At 47.7% G+C, this 19,559-nt stretch overlaps 2 protein-coding genes across 3 annotated transcripts in view; both read right to left on the bottom strand.

Annotated features, from left to right (window-relative positions):
- Positions 1-4,425, bottom strand: part of ABL1 (ABL proto-oncogene 1, non-receptor tyrosine kinase) — a 142,822-nt gene extending 138,397 nt beyond the window's left edge. The window contains exon 1 of the mRNA XM_027556583.1: positions 2,923-4,425. Within this exon, the coding sequence (XP_027412384.1) occupies positions 2,923-3,058 (136 nt within the window). The 5' untranslated portion in view covers positions 3,059-4,425. The remainder of the gene's footprint in view (positions 1-2,922) is intronic.
- Positions 4,426-6,948: 2,523 nt separating this feature from the next.
- EXOSC2 (exosome component 2) lies at positions 6,949-17,113 on the bottom strand. 2 transcript variants are annotated; one of them, XM_027556586.1, is made up of 10 exons: positions 16,961-17,034; positions 15,914-15,970; positions 15,256-15,357; positions 13,551-13,596; positions 13,175-13,264; positions 12,049-12,114; positions 11,013-11,081; positions 9,682-9,858; positions 9,152-9,280; positions 6,949-8,647 (listed from the first exon to the last, which is right to left on the bottom strand). In XM_027556586.1, the coding sequence occupies exons 3-10, from the start codon at positions 15,339-15,341 to the stop codon at positions 8,567-8,569; spliced, it is 744 nt and encodes a 247-aa protein (XP_027412387.1). In that variant the 5' UTR covers positions 15,342-15,357; positions 15,914-15,970; positions 16,961-17,034; the 3' UTR covers positions 6,949-8,566. The 2 variants fall into 2 exon arrangements, with proteins under 2 accessions (XP_027412387.1, XP_027412386.1); XM_027556585.1 differs by lacking the exon at positions 15,914-15,970 and having other exon boundaries at positions 16,961-17,113.
- Between the last annotated feature and the right edge of the window lie 2,446 nt (positions 17,114-19,559).

The raw sequence follows: 19,559 nt of genomic DNA, 5'->3' as shown, positions 1-19,559 counted from the left end.
ATGAATCTTTTTTACCTGTGCTTGACTTTATAACATCATGTATTGTCATTTACAAAATATCAGTTCACTGGATCATGCAGGTCTTCCAAATAATGTAGTCCATTATAAGACATCAAAATAGTGTGTTTATAAATATTACCACCAATCTCTACTTCACAGGAGCAGATACAAGTTTTCCAAAACCCTAATTTTTGCTGGAAAGCAAAGATGTTTTCATTGACAACAGACACTACCAGCTGTTTTCCTTGAAACACTTTTTAAAACATTTTTTTAATCTGAATAACCAGTTTGTCAGTAAAAACGGTAGTCTATGAAAAAAGCAGCAAGTTCAGCTCGAACTAACCACTGCCCAAAGCTCTTCCTAGAGACAAACAGCACACAGAAGTACTTTCCAGTTCCTTCACTGAAGATTACAAAGATATTAACAGTTGAGAATTGACAAAATTAATACTTTTTGCTGTTTCATCAGGAACATCCTTAAGTGAAAACCAAAAAATATATGTATTTATTATTTTTACTAGTCTAGTCAAGGCTATGGTTTTTCCTTGGTCATGTATGGATGTGAGAGTTGGACTGTGAAGAAAGCTGAGCGCCAAAGAATTGATGCTATTGAACTGTGGTGTTGGAGAAGACTCTTGAGAGTCCCTTGGACTGCAAGGAGATCCAACCAGTCCATTCTAAAGGAGATCAGCCCCGGGTGTTCTTTGGAAGGAATGATGCTAAAGCTGACACTCCAGTACTTTGGCCACCTCATGCGAAGAATTGACTCACTGGAAAAGACTCTGATGCTGGGAGGGATTGGGGGCAGGAGGAGAAGGGGACGACAGAGGATGAGATGGCTGGATGGCAACACTGACTTGATGGACGTGAGTCTGAATGAACTCCAGGAGCTGGTGATGGACAGGGAGGCCTGGTGTGCTGCGATTGATGGGGTCGCAAAGAGTCGGACACGACTGAGCGACTGAACTGAACTGAACTAGTTTACTATGAGTGCATGGCATGAAGAACACAATGGCTACTATGGTTAGTTGCCACTACCTTGATTCATGCCTAGAAGCCTACATTACTTTTGCACCATTACTGCAAAGATTGCAAATAACGTCTTGTGTGAGTGCATGCTAAGGTCAGCTCAGTCGTATCCAACTCTCTGTGACCCCATGGACTGTAGCCTGCCAGGCTCCTCTGTCCATGGGATTCTCCAGGCAAGAATACTTGAACGGGTTGCCATTTCCCTCTCCAGGGGAACTTTCTGACCCAGGGATGGAAACCTCAACTCCTGCACTGCAGGTGGACTCTTTATTGCTGAGCCACTGGGGAAGCCCAACATCTTAGTATTGTGTTAATATGAAAAGTTTTCACCTCTGGACCCCCTGAAGGGGTGAAGGCACACCAAGGGCACTACACTGTTCCATGCTAGGACTGCTTCCTACAAGTGAGATTACTGGGTCGCTGCTATGTACATTTTAAATTCAGATATGTTTGGCCAAAGCTCTCCAAAAAGTCTGTACCAATTTTCACTGGGGGTGGCAGAGGAGGAGATGGGTGGATGGCATTACTGGCTCAATGGACATGAATATGAACAAACTCCGGGAGGCAGTGAAGCACAGGGAAGGCTTGCAAGCTGCAGTCTATGGAGTTGCAGAAAGTTGGACGTGACTCAGAGACTGAACAATTCTCACTACCTAAGGTTGCATGATCATCACTAGTTGAAATGCAAATAATTCACTTATAAATCTTGATCGTGGGAAGTGCCATAATACATTACTTTATTTACCTGTCTAAAACCAATGCTAAAATACAACTCGTGTTTCAAGGCAAAAGTAAAATCCAACATGTTTCAAGGCAAAAATAAAATCCAAGTACCCAGATTACTCAGAAAAATCAAACCTCAATTGTCAAATACAAGTTCACTGAATAGAGAACTTTGTTTATTGTAGTCACAGATTGTTAAGGGTATTTGTGACTGAATTTCAAAGTATATGCTACTTGCACACGTCGTCCATTTGCTTACAGAGGGTGGGTGGGCTCGACTGATATTTTAATAAGTACTAGGTCTGAAAAATGTCAGGCTGTGACAGTACAAACAGGATGCTAATTAATTGGTGCGTGGCTGGCCCCTGGCACAGACATCAGTCTAAGCTGATCCTTAGCGTTAAAACTTCACGCAGAATTACTGGACGTGACCAGTATAATATGTACTGTCAGCACTCAAATGCCAGTGGTGTTCATAAAAATGTCAAAGACAACCTTTCTTGCCCCAGGTGTCATGTGAAACAAAGAGAGAAGGAATAAAAAGCTCCATTCTGAGGAAAGGACTACTCCCTGTCTCAGGTGGAACCACTGAAAGTTGGGGCTCCTCAGTTCACAAGGAATGTGGCCTCCCCCAACTGTTTCCACGTAGCTCCAAAGTGAGGATTTTCAAGTTCTACTTATGACTGAAAAGATCAAGGTTATTAGTGTCAACTAGGGCCTGTGGTTTTCAGCTCTGGGGGGTGCACAAACCCCTTTGAGGATAAGATTGAAATCTTCCCACAGATAAAGCAGTGAAGGATCCATGTACCTCAGAGGAAGGAAGAGCCCAGGCCATAGGTCAGAGCAGAATCATGGACTATGGATCCTGAGAAATAGCTTATGTCCAACCTCCTCAGGAAACTGGAATAGTAAAATGGCTTGTCCAAGGTCAACGGTGAGTTAGAAAGGCAATCAGGCAAGAAATAATCAGTAAGACTTTGAATAAAGCCATCCAGTGTCACCAAGTAACTTTTTCTTATACAAAGAAAGTTCCACGTGAGACTAAAAGATAACTACAGGAACTGAAGTTTTAAATACAGCTGGAAGGAACCAACACAAGCCCTGTGGTTCGAAAGTTCCTTACGCATGGCAAAGCAGAAAATAGGACCAGAAATCTGGAAGAGCACTCACCGTGTTCCACAAAAACATTGCAGTGTGGACCCCCGTGCCTTGATGGCTCCTTCTTGCCTGCTCCTTTGATAAAGTGCAGGGCAGGCAGACTTGGCCTCCTTTGGTCCCCAAGAACTTTTCCAGGCTGCTGCCCCATAAAGCAAGGATAGGCACCCCTTTCCAGAAGAGGGTTCAAGATCTTTCAGAATGATCAGTGAGCTGAGAAGGAAACGGTCTTTACGTGGGATTTCACATTCCCCGCATCTCCACCAGTCAGTAACTGAGGTCAATCACAAGACATCTTCCACAATAAAAGGAAGCGAAGATTTTAGGATTTTAGGTTGACGTGTGCAAACAGGAGTTCCGATTATATTCGCAGTTTATCAATTCGAAGTAATGTAACTGCAGTGCGACCTCAAAGTTCCTGGATTTCACGTGTCTTTTACTGGCTACGTTTCCTCCCTTTCAAGGAGAAAAACCTAAAGAGAAATATTCACAGGGGATGCTGTACAACGGTCAGTGAGGCTAAAGTCGTGTCGATTTCCACACATCGAGGAAACGTGGATCGGTCTTTGAATGCTCCTCCAGAACTTTTCCTGGGGAAGTCAGCCACCCCCTATCTTGGTGTCTCCATCTTCCAACAAATTTCCTGCCACACTAGCTGCCGCTCCTGCTTTTTCTCTACCCTGCTCTCCGGAAAAGGACACGGGTCACCCCGACTTCAGCGAGAGCTGGCCCTCTGACGAGAAGGAATGCATGGCCAGCAACTTTTTAAGTCCGCTTTTTAAAAGGCCTGTGAAACCAGTCCAGGCTTTTCCTCTGCATTAAAGTTTCTGGCTGGGCTGAGGCTGAGGGGGCCGTAGGTGACATTGGAAGAAGTCAGGGCATTACAGGCTCACGGGAGCAACGTGGGGGGGCGGGGGGGGGGGAGGCTGGGAGCGGGGGGAAGGGGAGGCTACTTGACAGCAGGGAGGGGATTTGAATGAGGGGGGCCTCCGAGGCCAAACTTGAGGCCGGGATTCGGAGTTAAGGGGCGGCTCGGGGGTAAAGAGGGAGGCTGCCGGGGCGGGGGGGCATGGGCGGCTTACTCCGGGGGGCGACGCTCCTCCAAGCCTCAGGAAACGGGGTGTCCCCAGGTCTGGGGAAAGAGACCACAACCCCAGGGTCCCAGAGCCGGGATGGAGCTGATAAGGGACGACGGGCTCTCGCGGCCCCGAAGGCGGGTAGAGGACAGAACGGGGAGGAGGCCCGGCCGCCTCAGCTGCCCCGAGCCTGGGGGGGGGTCTCTGTCCGAGACACCCGCCTCCCCCGGGCCCGAACGTGGCTACGGCCGCCGCTGCCAGGCAGTCACGTCCCCCGGGCTCCGTCGCAAGACCCGGCCTCCCCGCCCAAGTAGGGGCCGTGGACAACGCAAGGCGGGCTCCTCAGCTGCAGGACCCAGGAACCGGTTCCGGCTCCGGCGCTGCTCAGGGACGGTCACCGACCCCCGCGGCCGCCATGATGGATTACTAGCCGCTCCACAACGAGGCCAGGCCCCGCCCCGGCCCCGCCCCCCGATGACGTCCGGTGCGCGCCTCGCGTGGGGACCGGGACCCTGCAGACACCGCTTTCGGAGACACTGCGGCGTCTTTCGGCTCTGGTCCCCCTGCCCTCCAAGGTCCGGCCCCGTACGACCTGTTAAATGTGGTTCTCCAGAGGGGCAAGGTGAATGGTAAGGAAGCTCCCGCCTCCCCTGCACTGCCATTGGCCCCCGAGAATCCGTGTCAGCTCCCTCTCCTGCACCCCATTGGCCGACGGAGCTAGAGCTCCCAACCAACCACTTTCGGCGTAGCCCGCGGGGCAGGCCGGAATTTGTGGTCCTGCTGCGCCCCCGCCCCTGTCCGCAATCGCCCGAGACTTGCCCTCTGCTCCAGGCTCCTGAGCGTCGGTCCCGCCCTCCTGGGAGCCAGAGGACTCTAGCCGGCCTCGCGCAGGGCTGGCCAATGTCTCCCCTGAGCGGGTTGGTAAGGCCGGCGAGGAACCAAAGCAAGGGGAAAACTGCGGATTGGATTTCCCCAGAACCGGAGTTGGATCGCTTCCTTGAGCTTCTTTAGAATTTAGCTCGCTCCTCGAAACCTACGTTATTTGGTGCCTCCACTGCCGCCCCTCACCAACTTCCACCTTGAGTCCAAGAAGCATAAATATTAGAACGAGCGAAAAATAAAGAACTGGAGAGCGTCGACATATTGCTAACGAATTGTTTCTTTGGAGTATCGGGGAGCCCACTCATTAACAGCATTTTAAGAACTTTTCGGAGGCGAAGCATGATCATAGGTGTTTGAGAGAGAAGGAATCTTTAAACTTGTCCAGTGATGTCTGTCAACTTTTTCTCAATAAAACTGGGGAGGGGGGCGGGGTAAACAGTAGAAAAAGATTACACGATCTAATTTCAGGGGTGTACGCATAGTCACATGAAAACATGTTAGCCGAAACTGTTGAGTTTACAGAACTAGCTAATGACCCATGCAACCAGATCCACACATGCCATAACCCATTTTTATGCAACTAAAATGTACCCTCCTGGTCCCCTTCTTCACTCTCCACGTCTCCCCAGAGCAATGCACCTGCCAGGATATACCCATCTCTAAGGGAATATACTCATCACAGCTAATCTACACTGTGGTCTTCCGCTCTTCATAAACCATATTCTCATTTAGTCCTTACTGTATTGTAGCCCAGTAACACAAGTAATGTTATCCCCTGTATACAGATGAGAAAACCAAGTAAGATGTGAGTTACTGAAGGTCACTGGCCTAGTCATGTGACAATTTGAGCCCAGACTGATACTACTCCAAAGCCTTGAATTTTCTGTTGTATCATTCAATATCAAGTAACTGTTGATCTAAAGTTAGTTGATATTTTAGAAGTTGCTACTGATAGTAGGGGAAAACCAGTTGCATTATAGGTGTTCTATGTTCAGTTGTGTATTTTAGAAATATTTCTGCTGGATTGGGAAATGGTGATTTTATAGATACTGGCTTGTAAAAATAGAGTTCCTTGGAGGTACTGAATGTGAAGCAACTTCAGAAGCAGAATTTATATTTAGATGTTAACTAGGTTAGCTTTGCTCTATCACTGAGTAGTCTGGCTGATGAACATCATCCTGGCTTATAAATCAGTCTTCAAGTGTCAACACCCTGTTCCCTTAATTTACCCATCACCTTATCCTTACCATCATCCTTTCTCTTTGAAGATTTCACTTTTTATTCCTCTTCACCCTTTCATCATTTCCTACACATCTTCATTCTTCACTCTCTAGCTTAAAATTGACCAATCAAATCAGAACTCTAACCCACACTTCTTGAACTAATAATTCACTCACAAGCATTCAGCCCGTGTGCCAAGCATCGTCCTAGGTGCTGGGGTACAAATGAGGCGTGGGGGTGGAGGGACTCATCCGTCTCCCACAGCAGACATGGGAGGGACAGGCAGTGTACAGAATGAGTAACAATCCAAAGTGTAGTCTCCATGCTGGGCCCCATATCCTTTCAGTGTCAGTCCAACCCCTTCTCTCGAGGGTTGCTTCATGATCCATCCCGAGAGCTTAAGCCTACCGATCCATAGTAGCTAATGAGCTTTAATGAAGTCACTTTAATTATCTGAATGGCTTTCATTTATAAACGAGGGTCATATCAAACTTTACAGGTTACCATGAGAATCAAATGGGATTTTATTTCCCATAAATACTGAGACTAACTGTGCTTTAGAGGCCAGCAGCACTTGATTTAAAGGTTTATCCTACTTGCCATTTACTAACTGCCATTTTCTAGTTTTAGGTGAACCCCCAAGCTAGACTATATTTTTTTCCAGAGATGCACTGTGTAACACTATAGAATGATACTCTTAAGGACTTAAAGCTAGAATCCAGAGCCCAGAAAATGCCTGACAGTCAGAAGTAAATAAATGTTGCCAAATTTGAATAAATCCCTTTAAGCTCATCATTAAGAGTGATGCAGTTCAGCCTAATTTTGTGCTCACGCTTATAAAGCAAAGCAACCTACACATTGCTAGAGGAATTCAGAACCAGTGTAAAAACTTCAGCTTTATTTTTTTTTAAAATACCTACTGAAATTACGCTTAACAAGGGCACCCTCTAGTGGACCACAAAAAAAAGTAGATACTCACCAAAAAGGTGTTTTGAGACTTAGGTAATCACTATTCAGGAAATACTGAGTGAACAGTATGGGCTGGCAGCTTGGGAGACCAAGTGAGAAGGGCAAACATTCAACGAACCCACTTATGGCTCTGATCAAAACCAACCCAAAGCAGGCATGCAGGCTCCCATCCTTCCCCATTCCCTTCTCCACAGGGACATACAACCTAGAACATGATCTCAAAAACAGGGAGCAAACCTACAGCTGCAACGTCCCCTGTCCAACTCAGCTGATTGCACTCTTCAAAACAGGTGACAGACTGAATAATATTATGAAGACGTACAATTTAACAAAAAAGAGCTGAGTTATGTTTCAAAACCGCCATATGCTCCACATTACTACTGAAACTGTCCTAGGTTTAAATTTTATTAGGTATTCTAGGTTTAAATTTAAGGTCCTCTGTCAGAAGAATTTCAATCTCCTAAGTCATCCTTCACCTGTACTTAACTCCCAAGTATTACACAGAATACAAGAACAGAAACAGTGATACCACATATATAAATTAGAAAAAAAAAAAAAAAAAACAGCTCACCAAATAGCACTCTCATATACTGACTTTAAAAGAACTGTTTACCCCAAACCCAAATCAGGGCACCATGTTTAGAAAGTCATTTGAAAAAGAATGCATAGGAATTCTAGCCATTCTCAGTGAGACAGAACTTCAATATCTTGTTTTCATCTTTCAACCCTGAATTATTCAAAAGTAAATGCATTGCTGCTTCAGTTATAGGAGGAAAACCTTTTCTTTTTCCATCTCCACCTTTTTACTTTGTTTTCATGTTCATCAGAGCACCCAAAACATTCATTCTCTCTCTCCTCAATTATTCAGCTTCTTATAGATCATCCTCAAAGGCAGAACAGATTAAGGCAACCTGGCGGGGATGTACTTACATCTGTCACTAGGAGGAACATGTAACAGGAAATGAGATTCCAACCAAGCAAAAGGCTGCTTGGTCGCTGTGTTCTTCCACTGACTCTTGGGTTCATTTTACCAAGCTACACTCTTCAGTGTCATTCTCGCGCTGCAGAGGAGGTGGGAATGGAGGCCAAGACAGACAACTGGGGAGATCAAACTGGGGGGATCAGGGAGGCTATGTTTTACATAGGGGCAGTTTCATGGGGCACTGTGCCTGGTGAGTTGTCGGTGACTACAAGACGAAAGATTCCCCGTATGATTCCAGGATAGGAGTGTATTCGGCTGGAACTCGGAATGCTTTTAAGGGCCTGAAACTACCTGTAGCACCCGAAGTCTGTGGGCAACTCAAGGGGTGGCAGCAGTAATCACCTGCCCCCTCGCTTTCCATTAAAACAGGAGAAAGCAGGTCTTCAAGGCAGAGGCAGCCCGATGTAGGTCCAGTGATTAATTTCCCGGTTCTTCACTGAGCTGCACGCAGGGACTGCCAGTCAGATTCTCCACCTCCAAGGACTGCTCTGCTCGGGTCCACACAGTCCTGGCCTTCAGGTGCTTCTTCTTACCCCTCCTGTTCCAAAAGCCTCTGGCGTGTTTCCATCACAATTTCCTCCATTATTTCTGGCTTTAAGATGTCTTTGATCTGAAAAAGAAAGGACAAAAGGTAATTTGTTCAACCAGTAAGCACACCATCAAGCCAACCCAAATGTAGAAACCAAGCCTGGCTAACACGAGCCTTCTGTTCTTTCGTTTATCAGAGGCTACCTATTGCAAGAAAGGATCTGCTAGTACTAGCTTAATAAATCAGCAAAGTTCTCTGGGATATAGCTAACAAGAACAACAAAGCTATTACTCCAGCATTCACTAGAAAGGGAGCTAAAACTGGGATGGCCAAGATGAAGTCCAGGGGGTCGCTGTCATAAACCAGCCCCACCTGGCACCGCCAACTGCCCGCAAACCCTCACATGGACATCAGACAATGAGAATATTACTAGCATCTCGGGTAAAGCTCTACCAGTCAACAAGGGTGTCCACCAGGTGAGTTCACATTGATGGGCATGGTGAAGGTACGTGGCGGGGACATGGAGCGGATGACACGCCACGCCTGCTCACAGATCAGCAAGAAGGGGAGCCCTGGGTGGCATACCTGATGTGGAAGGGATGCTTCATAGCAGTACAGGATGCTGGTGTCATAGAGCATCATCCTCTGAGTTGCCAGTGAGACGATGCAGTTCCGGAGCCGGGAGATCACCTCTCGATCAGCAAGGGAGACCGGCTACCAGGGGAGGCAAACAGAATCAAGACCAGAACGAGTGAACGGTTACAGCAGATCACAGGACCCACTTACAGCTGAGGCGGGATCACGCTGGGACTCCAAACCAAGCAAACTGCTGACTCCAAGGAAGATGAAAAAGGATGGCACCTCCAGTGGCTTTTTGGCTGTTACCCTGCAACTGCCATCTGGGCCAACAGAGATCAAAGTCGCTGATTTCATCTCTCCAGAACAAGAGAGGGCAGCACGATGTTTTGAGCAGACTTCAGTGGAAATGCAAACCAGCTCTAACTACCACCACACAGCAGGGAGAAACAGAGAGTGCCCGCCCCTGCCGCTGAAGCACAGTACCCATTCAGTGCCTCTCCATCCCAAAAGGGCAACGGCGGGCGGAGTGTGCTCACCTCCAGGTTTGCGATGAAGCCCCCTGCATCGTCTTCTTTGTGCTCGGGGGTTGGGTAGACCCAGATGAAGCCGTTGTTGCCCAGGATCACTGAGGCGCCGCACGGCAGGTCATGGAAGTGGGTCTTCTGCCGTTTCACCAGGGAGGGGGAGACCTGAACCAAAACGCCCTGACCTAGCTAAAAAAATATATATATCGTACATTAAGTCACTGTAGGATCCCCAATGAGGCGACTATAAAGCAGAGTACAGACTGTGTCCTAGGGAGGCTGGAATCGGGCTCCTTGCTGGTGACAACTGCCATGACACGCACATGCAAAATAAAGAGACTTTCCAGAGACATGTGTCATTTACACATCCCAACAGAAGGTGACTTTCACTCTCTTCTCCACCATTTATTCTCCTTTGCGAGCGTCATCATGTTCTGATCCAGGGCTGGTGTGACGGCTGAGAGAGGGTGGAGCCAATGAGGATGTGGGCTTGAGCCTCTTGAGGGCCAAGGAGCACTGCTCTGTTCCACCTTGACCCCAACCGCCTGTCCTGCCCACGAGATATGCCACTGGAGAAGGGGACTGGCTGAGGGCTGGGCACAAATACATCCCCGGTCCTGGCAGGTGAGCTCAAGGCCCACATCCTGCAGAAGGCGCGTCTGCTACAGGCCCCAGGCCCACAAAGATCAGCACAGGCAGTGCGCCTGTCTCCCCTCCTGATTCAAGGGTTCGGGTGTGGCGGCTGCAGCCACTCCACTGACAGGGAGGTTTCTTTTCCACTCAGGAATGAGAAAGTTCACCCAGACAAAGCCAAGACTAATGAGTCATCATTTGTTTGGGAAAACATGCTGTCATTAAAAAAATAAATAGCCTCAATAATGTCTGTCACCTTATAGCAAGAAAAGCAACAAAATTTCCTTTAGAGGCTCAAGTGACAAACCCATCTTTCCTAACAATAATATCCATTTTCTTGACCAGACGTTTGTCCAAGGGCCGGGGGCCATCGTGTTTCATCAGTCCATGAGCTCCCTTGGCTGCAACTCAGCGCTGAGGCCATGCAAAGCCACCGCACCCCTTGGGAGAGAGCAGAGACAGCCGCGGGGCCAGGACCCAGGGTCATAGGGGCTCTTTTGCCAGAACAATCTCCTCCGCAAAAAAAGGGTGAGTGTCGTCATGCTTTACTATGCTACCAGCCCACAACCGTGTGAGTCAGCACGCGCAATGCCAGCCTGTCAGTGCTTAACTTCCAGGTGCTTTAGGCCAGAATGCCAGAGACAGCTGGAGACCGGGAAATGGATTTGAAGTCTCACTCATCCAGAGAGAACACCCAAAGACCAACTTACTTTTCCGTATTTGAGACTCCTCGTGTGCAGAGAGACGGCTCCATCAGAGAACACTGCCTGGACCTCAGCCTGGTCGATGATGAAGGAACAAACACTTTCTTATCACCTGTGTCCCTGGTTCTCCCTCCACCCTCGCATCTGTGTCCACCAGTCCCGCCTACAGCTGTAGGTGGACTCGGAGGTCACACTGCTGTGACCTAATCTCTCCCCCTTGGCTGTCGTGAATATCCTGACATGAACGCCACCTTTTCTCCTTCCTGGGATGAAAGTTAACATCACCAGGAAACTTGGAGCTGGCTTCAAGCATGAGCCACCGTAAGTTACAAGACCCAAAAACCCGACTGAGCAGCAGCAGGTCTGAAGAAGAGCTGGAGCGTAGCCTGGGCTGAGGAGATGGGGTGGGGAGGGATAAATGAGGAATCTCGGAATAACATATACACACTGCTATGCATAAACAGAGAAACAAGAACCTACTGTCTAGCACAGTAACTCTACTCAATATTTTATAATAATATATATAGGAAAACAATGTGAAAAAGAATATACATATACTCATACATGTGTGTATATAACTGATTCACTCTGCTATACACATAAAGCTAATTGTGAGCATGCATGCTCAGTCGCTTCAGTTATGTCTGACTCTTCGCAACCCCCTGGACTGTAGCCTGTCAGGATCTTCTGTCCATAAGATTCTCCAGGCAAGAATACTGGAGTGGATATTCATTGCCTTCTCCAGGGGACCTTCCCAACCCAAGGACTGAATTGAATCCTCGTCTCTTATGTCTCCTACATTAGCAGGTAAGTTCTTTACCACTAGCACCATATGGGAAGCCCCCAAAACTATACTTCAATTTTTTTTTTAATGTATATTTTTTAATGTAAAAAGAAAAGAAAGAGACAGGCTGCAGCAGAAGCCTTGGCTCTTGGTCGAGGCCAAGATGACAAGTTTCTCCTGTGAGAGACCGACAATCCAAGCCCCATTCCCCAGCTCCACAGCAAACATAAAGATGCTGGAATGCAAGGTGAAGGATACACTGATAAGGTCCCCTTCCTGTAAGAAACCTCTCATGGCCAACTCATCTTCTGCAGATCTTCGCCTCTGAAACACACAAGGAGAAGGCCACGTTAGGGAGTCCGACCCTAAACCAAGATCTTGCTCCACCTCTTCTTTTTCTTTCACTTTCTCCCAAGACCTCCGAAGGCAGCCACGGTGTACACACACCAGGGTAGGTAACCCGTGCCACTCAAAGAAGACAAAGCCATGACCACTACTTTCTGTCTTACAGACCTTCCCGTGGCTCCTCTTCTTTGAATAATATTCAGACTCCTTACGTGATTTGCCAAACCCCAATCGAGCCTACCTACTTGCCGTGGTGGCCCACCACGCTCCAGTATGACCGGCTACCTCCAGCTTAACTATATCTTTGCTCACACATTTCCGTTTATCTCAGATTCCTGAATTCATTGTTAAAATTCTAGCCATCCTTCAAGGATAGAATCAACTTCAACATTCATTTTTCCTATAAGCTTCTCGCGGGGAATTTAATCACGCCTTTTGTACAATCACACACTTGTTTACTCTTGGACTGCCGGGTATTTAGACCAGTTATCTCATAGTCCCTGCTCGTCTAAGCTCTTTCAGGAACTGAATCACGCCTCCTGGATCTTGGCATTCTCCAGACAGCTAAGCACCATGAGCCTCTCAGTAAATAGATGCTGGCCTGAAGATAAGGCTGAATCACAACATTTTACAAAAGCAAGCAGCTTAGGTACTATGGTTGTCTGGAATAACCCAATGTCATTCGATTCACATAAAGCTGATTTGTAAACACAGTTTTTCAAGCAAGACCTTCACTGAGCAAAACTGACACACCCAGAAAAGGAAAATTATTAGCACCAAGCATCTGAGAGAGCTTCTCTCAACTCTCCTTTGGGATCTCCCCACAGACATCCCAGATTCTACCACACACCAACTGCTGCCTGAGTTGGGAGGCCTGGGCCAAGTGAAAAGCCTACGTGTACACCCAGACAGCAAAATTCACAGCAGACGAACAGGAGTACAAGTGACAGCCTCAGTATAAAGCAAAGTCCTCTGGTGGCGCAAGGGACCCAGCACTCTCACCAGCAAGCTATACACAGTCCTAGCTGGAGATCCTTACCAGCTCTCCTCCGGGAAGGTTCATGGATGAGAGAAGCAAGACTGAATCCAGCCTGGAGTTGGTCTCCACCTTCCACCTCTTCTGTTGAACCTACAAAACAAAGGAACCCCACACCTGGACACATACTCCAAGGCCAGAGCTCACACTGTAAATGAACAATAACCCCCGATGGGACAAACCACTTACATCCAACTGTTTAGAAACAAACCATTTACATCAAACTGTTTACAAACAAACTGTTTTCATCAAAGGTAACGTAAGAGCCAAACACAATGAATCCTTCTTTCGTGTAATTGCGTGTAATAGGATGACTATCTCATTCATTAGATCACCAGCTCACTTTTACTTTGTGAAAACCAATCTGCTAAGACTTTACCTCTGTGATTCTCCCCACTACAATGTCTCCCACTTCACCATTATATCTGAAAGAAAAAGCAGAAGGTCCTCCATCAGTGAAAAGACTCCATGACAAGACCAAGCATCATTTGAGATTTCAGTTAAAGAGCACGCAGGCCTGGATCAGGCACCACATTTGGTAAATTCACATTCTGTTCGAACTTAGTTTCAGGAACTGACAACTTCCAACGTTCCTATGCATATAAAGTCTCCATCAACTATTCTCACACCATTTATTGCAAGGAGTGCATTAAATCTGAAACCCCTTATTTTGTTAATTGCATGAAAAATGGATACGCGTGGGATATTTTCTGGTGGGCTCTGGAACACAGACAAATTCCGCATCAGCCAGAAAAGGAGAAAGGAAAGTGAGACAGGCACCACCCAAACCGGTCTACTCATGTCTCCCCCACCCACTGGCTGCATGTCTCGGACCCCTTTCCTAATTCCTCCTCCCAACTCTAATGATGAATTAGAGCCTCCACACTGAAGACTAAGTCCTTGGGCCTCTTCTCTTTCCAGCCCACACTCACTCACTTGGTGAGCTTACCCAGCTCGATGGCTTCAAATACCAAGGATGAGTCCACCATTCCCCTGAATTCAGGCTCTAGCTTTAGTCAACCACTGGCTACCCAGCACCTTCACTTACGTGACTAACAGGAATCTGCATAAGTTACAAACCTCAAACAAAGCTTTCTAGCAGCCCCTTCAATTCCACTATAGCAAATGGATCCTCTCCCAATTGTCACCAGCCCAGGAAATAGCAATTCCACCCCTCTAGTTGCTCAAGCCACAGTCCTTGGAGTCTCTGGAGGAACCCTGTGTATTTCCCGCCTCCCCTCCCTCTCCTGCTCCAGGACAAGTCCAGCAGCAGATTCTAGAACCTCTATCTTACCAATGTAGGCAGAAAATAAAAAGCATCCCAAAGGAAGAAGTAAAACTATCTCTTCTCACAGACACAGTCCTACATGTAGAAAAGCCCACATACAAAATCCTACAGCTTTTCACGATAAATACACTCAGAACACAAAATACACGCAGAATTAATCACTATTCCCCACTTCTATGGCTATCACCTTAGTCCAAGCCACCATCAACTGAGATGATGAAAACAGAGCAGGAATCTGTCCCCACCCCCCAACAGCAGCCAGAGTGATTTCATTAAAACAGAAATCAGATCATGTCCTTCTTCTGCTCCACCTGCTCCAGGGCCTTCCTAGACTGCACAAAGTGGAAGTCAGAAACATTCATCGTGGCTTCAAGGCATGCAGACTGCCTACCTCACCTCTCTGCATCTGCTCCTACTACTCGCCTGCTCACTCTGTTCCAACCCCACTGGCTTATGTTCTGGGGCTAACCTTTATTGAGCCCTCAAGGCAGGCGGCTCTCTGTGTACTTTATACACACTATTTCAGTGAATACCAAGGAAGATCCTACCCAGGAGGTCAGGCAAGATCTCATTTTGCAGAAGAGGGAACCCAAGTTTGAAGAGGTCAGATATCGTAGGGAAACCTTTGAAGCCTGCCCTTACCTAGTCATCTCTACCCTTCCTCCAGTCATGTTCCCGAAATCCCAGACCTACAGCACGACAGGGCAGGGAGGGCTGTGGGTAGGGGGTGTGTCATGGCTGAAAAGACCTGGCTGTGCAACTCAGATGCCACAAAATACACACCTTTTGCTCTCACCTGGTTTTCAAAGCTTTTACACAGATCAACTTGTTTACTCTCTCCACGGAGCCAGCCACAGATGCAATGAGCTTCTCTTCCCCCATATAGGTTCCATGGCCCCTGTTGCAACAGGAAGATACAAAGGATACCAGGGTAATGCTTGAGGTGACCTCTCGCAGCCAGAACAATGTGTTCCTCAAACCTGATTCCTCCTGCCTCAAAGACAGGCTTTTGTGCTGGCTGCCACCTCTGCCTAAACACTCCTTCTTTAGAGTCCTATGTGGCCATCTCCTTCACTGTACTCAAGTCGACTCAAATGGCACTTTTTCCACCAGGCTTTCCTCGACTTTCCCATTTGTAATAGTCACCCGCCCTGTGGCTGCCACCCACACCATATTTCCAACTTATGCTCCACTTACCCTGCTTGACTTCTTAATTTTTTTCTACTGAATTTACCAGCAAATATTCTGAATAACTTGTTTGTTGTGCTTATTTCTCTTCTGTCTCTCTCAGAACATAAAGTCCACCGGGACAGAGATTTCCTCTTTGTTCAATTTATACCCCAACCACAAATAATATTTATTGACTGCATGAATAAAGGACTGAATCTTAAGATTTCCTGGGAACCAATAATGCCAAACTAAGAGGTTAAAGGGCAATGGAATAAATGCTGTACCTCTCTCATATGCACATGGGGGGAGGGTGGAGGCTGGCTTATCAGCAGTGCTGACCCCTGTGATGGTGATAGAACGGTGAGTCTTTACTTTTTTCCATAATCATTATCCCTCATGTAATCCTTCCCTGGTGGCTCAGACAGTAAAGAACCTGCCTGCAATGCAAGAGACCTGGGTTGGATCCCTGGGTGGTGAAGATCCCCTGGAGAAGGGAATGCAACCCACTGCAGTATTCTTGCCTGGAGAATTCGATGGACAGAGGAACCTATCGGGCTACAGTCCACCGAGTGGCAAAGCGTCGGACATGACTGAGGGACTAACTCTTCCACACTTTCACTTTAATGGAATCCTCACCACTCTCTGGAATAGTTATTATCATTATTTTACAGACGAGGAAAGTGACCTCGGAGAGGTGATACAGCTAATATTGTGATGGCAGCAGGGCTGGAACCCCAGCTGCCCTTAAGTTGGAGCCTGCCCTCAGACTCAAAGTTATCTATTCTGGTGCATGTAACGTAATATATTTGCATGCCCCCTAAGCCCAAAATGGCAACCCACTCCAGTATTCTTGCCTGGAAAATCCCATCGACGGAGAAGCCTGGTAGGCTACAGTCCAAGGGGTCGCAAAGAGTCGAACACGACTGAGCGACTTCACTTTCTTTGTTTAAGCCCAAAGACTCGTTCCAAAACCGTGCCCCTGACTAGGAGATGGAATGCCGAGGGCTAAGTGGACGAAGTCAAAAACGCCCACTATCCCTTACGCCGAAACCTGTGAAGAGGCCCCAGCTCCAGGTTCAACGAGGAAGGCTCAGAATCGGGGCCTGGGACACAGGAAGGTTTCGGGGCCGCTGAGGCAGCTGCAGACGGGGACATACAAGATGCAGGGAGTAGGAAGTCCGAAGTCTCGAAAACAAGGCAACTGAGATGCTCCGCAGATGCGCGGCGGGTACCGCGGGCACTTAGATGCAGAACACAGGCCCAGGTTTCACGTGGAGAGAGAGCAATGCAGCTGCCCCTTGCTGCCCAGAGTCCCCCACAACCCCACGTACCGCATGAAGCCTGTGTCCGTGGTGATCGTGTCCCCTGGCACCACTAGGTGCTTTTTACTCTCGCGGCCCAGGCTCTCGCTAAGGGGCTTCCGAGCGACGGGAAGCCTCATCTCCAACGCCATCTTGGCGCCAATAACTCGCGCAGGCGCAGCCCCACTCGGAGTCACGCTTTCCGTCTCCGCAATTCCCAGCCGTCGCTCGTAGGGGCGGGGCCTCAGAACAGCCGCCAATGGGAACTCACAGCCTGGCCTCCATGTTGGCTATTGGCAACCATTAGGTTAACACGAAGGGAAGGAAGGAGTCAAGTTGCCATTTTTACTATTGGCAAGGCTGCTCTTGTCAAATAATAAAATCTCAGGTTGCACAGCATTTGACTTTTCAGCAAAACTCTTGTGCTCATCCCACTTACTGTTTTCCAGGTTAGAAATAATTGTGAAATGGGCCTCTGAGTTTCCTTCCAATTCAAAGCTGCTGAAATCTCTCTCTTTTTTTTTTTTTTGGTATGCGATTGACCAGGAGGATCAAGAGAAAAAAACACTCTTTGGACAGAGGAAAGAGCCTCTTTTCGTACTGTTACTAGTAGCCCTTGAGTGCTGGTTCAGCACCAACCATCACCTACACCCCCAAACAGTGCTGTAGGTGCTGCTTCCATTCTTTCTTAAGTGAGCTGATTTCCCTGGTATTTCTTTTGGAAAAAGCAGGAAACCGTCTAAGAACACATTTGAATCCTGCCAAGCGGGTGTATTTTGACAGGGAGGACAAATGGACACAATACAAAGATTTTCGCCTATATTTACTCACACAGAGAAATGAGCCAGGAGCTGTCCTAAGGGTTTAGTGATGAACAGATGGAAGGATATGTGGTTTTATCTAGGCGTCAGGAGTATTTCGCTTGTCCCTCTCTCCAGGTCCTACCCTCTCCCTCACCCTTGCCCTGCATGCTTTATAGCATTCACAACAGACTTAGTTTTAACCTCAGGGAATTGGAGGTGATAATTCTTCATGCAGGCGTCCCAGGTAGCTCTAGTGGTAAAGAACCCGCCTGCCAATGCAGGAGACATAAGAGACACGAGTTCAATCCCTGGGTCGGAAAGATGCCCTGGAGGAGGGCATGGCAACCCACTTCAGTATTCTTGCCTGGAGAATCCCATGGACAGAGGAGTCTGGTGGGCTGCAGTCTGTGGAGTCGAAAAGAGCTGGGCAAGACTAAAGTGACTTAGCACAGCACAGCCCAGCACAGGGATTCTAAACAGGATGAAATGAAATAACTTGCATCAGCACCACTCACTGAGACCAGTAAATTAAGTCTGTTTTCTCCTGAAGATCCATCAGACCAATAGCCTGGTAAATCTTCAAAAGGATAGCATTTCTTTCACCTAAGCGTGGCTACATTTGTCTAGAAAGCCAACCCTATAAGGTAGTCAGTGATATAGATTCTAATTGCTCACAGGTAATCGGTAAGCAGACAGCCAGACACTTGCCCTCCTCCTTGCCTGGAGAAGGGGCTCACTTCAGTTCAGTTCAGTCACTCAGTCATGTCCGACTCTTTGCGACCCCATGGACTTCAGCACGCCAAGCCTCCCTGTCCATCACTAACTCCTGGAGTTTACTCAACCTCATGTCCACTGAGTCGGTGATGCCATCCAACCATCTCATAAGACAGCGGACAGAGGAGAAGGGGCTAGAGTCAAGAAAAGTATGAGAAAGGGTGCGTCTGTTGAGTCTGCTCTCGACCAGAAGAGGGCGGTGGTGTCCTTTGAAGCAGTATAGCTCAGTCAGGCTGCCAGGCCTGGGAACGCTCCTAGACCAAGTTCTAGTCTTAGGTTATAGATGTATGCTGGGTTATAGTCTTGACACTATCCAGTTTCAAGGAAGGATGGACATAACCATAACCCCTCCCGTTCTCACGGCACTATGCTTATGGAGCCTTTCACAATATTGGGATTGTGGATCTGTCTTAGTATAGTGGCAGATTCAGTGTCTGGTTCGGATAGGGGGTACCTGTGACCCCTGCATGGTGGAAGGGGCCAGGGAGCTCTCTGGGGTCTCTTTTATAATGCACACAATCCCATTCAGGAAGGCTCCACCTTCATGACCTAATCACTTCCCAAAGGCCCGCACCTCCTACTACCATCACCTTGGGGTTAAGATTTCATTTAGTCCACTGCAGGTCCCTTTTTAAAGAGGAGGAAACTGAGGCCCCGAAAAGGACTGGAATTCACACAGCAGTTGGTGGCAGGACCATGTTCCTCCTGACTGCACCTGCTTCACCCTAGAGCTTGCACATCCTGAGCGTCTGGTGCTTTGCATTGAGCAAACGTTATGTTATGGGAATTCCCTGGTGGTCAAGTAGTTAGGACCCTGTGCTTCCACTGCCAGGGTCCCAGGTTTGATCCCTCGTCGGGGACCTAAGAGTCCATAAGCTGGTTGGCGCAGCCAAAACAAAAACAATAAAACATCGTGTTTTACATTCCTCCAAGTCAGCTCATCTTGGAGGTAGGCATTATGATCCTTGGTGGACGACTTTGCATCACATCCCCAAGAGGCTTTTTAGAAATACTGATTCTTGAGCCCAGATTTAAGCACTGGGGTTTTGTAA

This window comes from Bos indicus x Bos taurus, chromosome 11, assembly GCF_003369695.1.
Source record: "Bos indicus x Bos taurus breed Angus x Brahman F1 hybrid chromosome 11, Bos_hybrid_MaternalHap_v2.0, whole genome shotgun sequence".
NCBI classification, from domain to species: Eukaryota; Metazoa; Chordata; class Mammalia; order Artiodactyla; family Bovidae; genus Bos; species Bos indicus x Bos taurus.
Note: the sequence above shows the minus strand (reverse complement) of the source record. Positions and strands in the feature narration are given on the sequence as shown.